Below are 5,654 nucleotides of genomic sequence, written 5' to 3' on the forward strand. Positions count from 1 at the left end.
ACAACTTTATTTTTTTTTGAGGGTCTTAAGTTTGTTTTAGGGCTACAATACATACACTACGGTCTAAGTTGGTACCCAAGGAACATTCCTGCCTAGTTTTATCAAGATTGGTCAAGCGGTTTTGATGTCTATAAGTAACATACATCCATACACCACACATTCTACTTTATAATATAGATGATAGGACTGTATAGAATTTGGCCCTTGTTGTTTAGAGAGAGAGTGGTCCTTGAGGGAAAGCGGGCACGACATGGCCTAAATTGTGCCGATGTGCCTAAAATCAAATCAAATCATATATATATATATTATACATTTTATTTCGAAAACGACTCTAACGATTTCTTTAAAATTTCAAAGCCTATGTATATAAATGAGAAAAAAATTCTCGACTCATTGGCCAAATGGGGAAAACTTGAAGTCGACTGTCATATCGGTTTTAAAATGTTTTGATATCGAAAAATTAATTTTTGGCTAGAATGTTTTATGAATTGACACCGCTTACGTCACTAGGTCCACTGTAAGAAAGGAAATAAAATTGACACCACTAGGCTCACTGCAGTACACTGCAACATGCTACAACTTTTCTTTGCAAACATGAACAAGTTTTAAGGAACCTATTTGCCCAATTAAGCTTTTGCGCAACATCTTATTGTTGGTTCTGTTAGCCTTGTCAACAAAGTAAATTAAAGTGTAAACAATTTATAAAACACTTCAAACACAATAAAGTTATCATACATTATCAAATGTATTTTTTTCTTCCATAGCCACCGGCGGATCCAGAACTTTGGAGTGGGGGGGGGGGGCGATTTGTTTCCTAACCCTATGCATAAATGTGCGTACAGCATATATATATATATATATACTAGCTTTAATTTTACCCGGCTTTGCTCGGGTTTTTTCCCCTACAAATAACATGCATTAATTCCGCTTGAATAATTAATGACGTGAACAAAAGATGGTAATTTATTTAAGAAGTATATCAATTCATCTAGTAATTAAAAAAAAGATAGTCTATGATAATGTTAGCCTACATTTCTGTTCGGTGATTTCAAGTTTCTATTTAGATCTGTTTATTCCATTGTTCAAGAAACCTTAGCCAGTGTAGTAAAAGCTTCCCTTTATATCGTGTTTAAGTAATCAGCTCGAAAGTCTGGTTCATAGTTTGCTAAAGTATCTCCACAGATGAAGTGAATCAAACTATCCATACGATGTGTACACAAAAGTCAAACTCTGTGTGCTGTTACAGCCAGAGCTGTTTCTCTGAGTTGATCATTTTAACATAAAGCCTGTTGATATACTATGTTTTTGGTTTTGTGCTCAGCAGCAAATACAAACAGATTTCGTGGAGAACCCACACGGGAACATGCAACGTAAAGTTGGCCATGAGAGAAGCAGGGGGATTCCAGGTTGATTCCTGCAACTTTCAGTGACTGCCCCTGTGCTTTGTTTATTGTCATTGCAAATGCGAGCCGAACAGGAAACTGCAAACGCTTGAATTCAAAGGGCAGATCAGATGGTATGAGAGGAATTCTAGGTATAAAAACATCTTCTCCCTTGGCACAGCCAGTCAGTATGGTTCCTTCAATAAGGTTTGAAAAAAGATTTTTAATGACTAAACGGGTTCCATTGCAGAGCTTTGGAGGATCAAGATTTCTAAGGAGAATGATCGGAGCACCAATTTTGAGTTGAAGATTGTGATGTGGAAGTCCTGGTGGTTCCAAAGAATTCAGAAATTCTGCAGGATAATATAAAGCTTGTGCAGGGTCTAAGGTACTGTCAATCGATTTGTAAAGTTTGCAATCATCAGGCAGCTGGTTTAAAATGTCGATGTTGATTCTATTAACAGAGTCATTTGTAGGTGCAAGAATAGCTCGTTCACACAGCCACTCATGGTTTCTGAAATTTTCTGGTAAATAACAGAAAACATTAGATTTTAACACTTCGAGAGACTTGACTATGTTGCAAAACTGTGAAGGAAAATTAATAAATCCATTTGAATCAATGGGAACTTTGCCGTCTCCAATTGTTAATAGTTGTTTATAAAAATTAGCAGCATTTTGATCTTCAGAAAGTTGAGCTCTCATATTTGTCTTAAGGGTTATTTTTTCGACATACTTCCAGAGGTATGAAGCTTTAAGACAGGCGTTGAGCTCATCTGCAGGAGTTGACTTTGGAATTACTGGTAGGGTTTGTCTAAAGTCACCAGCTAACATGACAACTACTCCGCCCATTAATGCTTTGCTATTTTTCAAATCTTGCATTAACATATCTACTGCTTCAAGAGCCCTTTTGTGAGACATAGTACATTCATCCCATACTATTAAACTGCAAATCTGAAGAATTTTTGCTTGGCCAGAGTCTTTGGATATGTCACAAACAGGAGTATCACCATGAGCCAAGTTTAGTGGTAGCTTGAAGGTAGAATGTGCTGTCCTACCCCCTTGAAGAAGTGTAGCTGCAATACCAGATGAAGCCACTGCAAGTGCAATCTTGTTTTGTTGCCTGACTTTAGCAAGAAGAAGATTAATGAGGAATGTTTTGCCTGTTCCCCCTGGTGCATCCAGGAAAACTACTCCACCTTTCTTGTCAGTAATTAAATTTTGTATAGTATCATATGCTTTTCTTTGGTCTGGCACCAATTTCGGTTCATTTTCAGTGATGAAATTGGAAAGGTCATCAATATTAAAACTACGCTCACGCAGTTATTCTCTGCAAAAAGCGTTTCTTTCGGGTGATTTTAAGCCTACATGTTTCAGGTCTTTTCCAGCCATTGTTAAACATAGGTCTTCCAGGGCAATCAAGGCCTCATCATATATTATGTTTGAAAAATCAATTAGAATATCTTGATTTTCTCTTCTCTTTTGTAGAAGTATGTCATCACTCAGTGCATTTTTATATTTTTCCCAAAGATCAAGTGGATTTGATAATCCACATGTTGTCAACAAAAGAGCAAAAAGATGGCGTACTCTCTGTGCTGTCCCTGTCTGAGCAGCCTCGGCCAGAGCTGCTTCCCAATGCTCATCGTTGTCTAACATGCCTCGTCTTTGGCAAGCCTCTCGAAAGGTTTGGCACACCACACCTTCAACAGTTTTTAAATTAGTAAAAGAGGTCGGGCCTTTTACAACATGAAGGAGCATGCGCAGATAAAAGCATTCTGCATTTGTTGGATGCACAGTGTAGACTCGTCCAAGGGCATCACTCATTTTTACTCCTGGATGATCTTTGACATCAATACCTTGCTTTCTTCTACTGAAACATTTTTGGGATGTATTCCATGTGTAATATTTTGGTACGTCACAGTAAAGCAATGTTTGCGCAAAAGGATCATTCTGACACAGCTCAAAAAATGCAAGAAGGGTAGATTTTGGTGGCGACTGTAACTTTTCTTTTAAGCTAGCTGCATCAAAATACATTCTTTGACCATTTTCTAAGTGCACACTGAGATGCACCACAGTTGGGTGACGTTCGTGTATTGAGAATCCCACTATCCACCAAACAGCTTCATTGGAGCTGATGTACCTTCCAGATTGAAAGGATTCAATTTCATCCAAATTTGGTCCACTTTTGTGCAATCCAAACATTGCCTGGTCACTACCTTTGTTGACATACTTAAAAATATATTTGATAGATTTCACTGAGTGACAAAATTCTACATTAATGTGAGCACAAAACATTTTAATTAGCAGAGGATTATAAGGAACAACCCATCTGTTGTCAATTATTATTTCCTGCCAAATATTTCCATTTAGTTTCTTGATTTTCGCGGTGTATCCTCCATCTCCTGGCTTCCTTCTCCTGTAAAATGGATATCCATCTTCACTTGATTGCGTTTCTTGAATTAATCTTCTTGGAAATTTTTTGGAACATTTTCCTTCTATCATGCAGGGTGAGATACTGTTAAAACCTCCACACGGACCATGGATCATATTCTTTGTCACGATATCAAAAAGTAGAGGATCTTCTTGAGGGTTCGGAATCTCAGCACTGATGATGCTATCGACGTCAGTGGGTTTTATTTTATTTTTGAGCCAAATGAGAATGTGGGAGTGTGGAAGGCCCCGCTTTTGCCATTCAATGTTGTACATCCAGCATCTAGTTTCACCAAAGATTTGCGATTTTGTGATTACTTCTATCATTTTTGCCAGTTTTCTCTTAAAAACACGTGCCAGTATGTCATGACGGTCAGTTGGTTTCTGTTCATCTAATAGTGTCTCCTTTATTTCTGACCAAGCCGGATTGCACGTAAATGTAATGAACAAATCTGGTCGACCATAATTACGCACAAATGTCATTGCATCCAGGGTTTATTCATGCATGTGTCGGGGACTACCAGTAACAGAAGAAGGTAGAATTACCATTTTACCTAATTAATTTGGATCGGCATCATTTTCAATGGCATCTTTCAAGTGAATATATTCGTCTGTTCGAAGTTTATTTTGGTTTAATCGAATGAACAATAACCTCTCACTTTCAATCTTAGCATACATATCTACGATGTATTGATGGAAAAGATGTTGACACATTAAGATGTGATTGACTTCGCCTTCTCGCTGCATTATCCTAAATGCATAGTAATCCATTGCGGACACTTTCTTCTTTGGAACAGGGACTCCGGTTAAAGGATCAACCTGCGGAATTCCAAAGTGGTATCCATCTTCACCTTGCCAAAAGATGATTGGGTACTACAAAGCATCGTATGACCTGTGAGTCTCTGCAACTCTTTGCAAGGTGTTGTTCCTCCTCTCAAGTACTATATCTCGTTTTCCAAATTCATTTCCTACCATCACAATGGCCACCTCATCAGTAACCGGAGCATTAAAGCGTCTAGGATGTTCTGTACTGGGTACTCTATCAGCTCTAATAATTACCTTATAGTCATCAGTTGGCATTTTGTCTAAACTTGTTTTAAAGAATTGAACATAAGGGTTATGTTGGTGTAGAAGCTGCTGCAGGTCAACTATTATGTCAAGTTGCGTGTTAGGTATCAGGGTATTTCTATGCGAAGCTTCTTCATTGCTGTTTCCCATAAAATATATTTGTAGGAATTGAGCTCGCTCGTTGGGCAATGGCAACAATGATCCAATAGAATGATACACTTGACCTTGCACCTTAAAAGTTGGCATAAACCCAGGTTCTTGAATTTTTTTAGCGCCAAATGATGTCATTTGGAAACACGAATTGTATTTTCTTATCTGTTGACGAAAATGCCTTGCTTTGGCTGTTTTTTCAGACATTAGAGATTTTAAAGGCTCTGGTGGTGGCTGGAGAGATGACAGTTTAACCTTGCCATTGGAACAGCACATGCCGGGAGTTTCTTCCCTCCATTTTAATGCATGACAATGTCTACATTGAACATTCATCTTCCCTAACTCTACTTTTGGATGCTTGGAGTAATCGTATAGGGAGTTGTAATTAAAGGCAAGTCCTTTTAAATCGCTCAGTTGTTCACGTGCCCAAGACACACTTGTAGCATTTTTATTTCCAGATTTGATTTGCTGATGTTCAGACGTTTCAGCTAACCTATTAAAACGCCTTAATTCAAGTCTAGATGACCTTTCTTCTTCTGATTCATGCAGCCTTGAAGTCACATTTCTCTCTCTGTTCTCTTGCAGCCTACTGGATCTTTCTTCTTCTGATTCTTTTTGTCTTAAAGT

General features: G+C 38.1%; 1 protein-coding gene across 1 annotated transcript; it reads right to left on the minus strand.

Moving 5' to 3' along the window:
* Positions 1-1,274: 1,274 nt before the first annotated feature.
* On the minus strand, positions 1,275-4,136 carry LOC129923432 (uncharacterized). The gene is made up of 2 exons (XM_056014336.1): positions 2,748-4,136; positions 1,275-2,582 (listed from the first exon to the last, which is right to left on the minus strand). Exons 1-2 carry the CDS (start codon positions 4,134-4,136, stop codon positions 1,275-1,277), a joined length of 2,697 nt encoding a protein of 898 aa, XP_055870311.1.
* Positions 4,137-5,654: the final 1,518 nt, after the last annotated feature.

The sequence above is a fragment of the Biomphalaria glabrata genome, chromosome 16, assembly GCF_947242115.1.
Source record: "Biomphalaria glabrata chromosome 16, xgBioGlab47.1, whole genome shotgun sequence".
In the NCBI taxonomy this organism is placed as follows: Eukaryota; Metazoa; Mollusca; class Gastropoda; family Planorbidae; genus Biomphalaria; species Biomphalaria glabrata.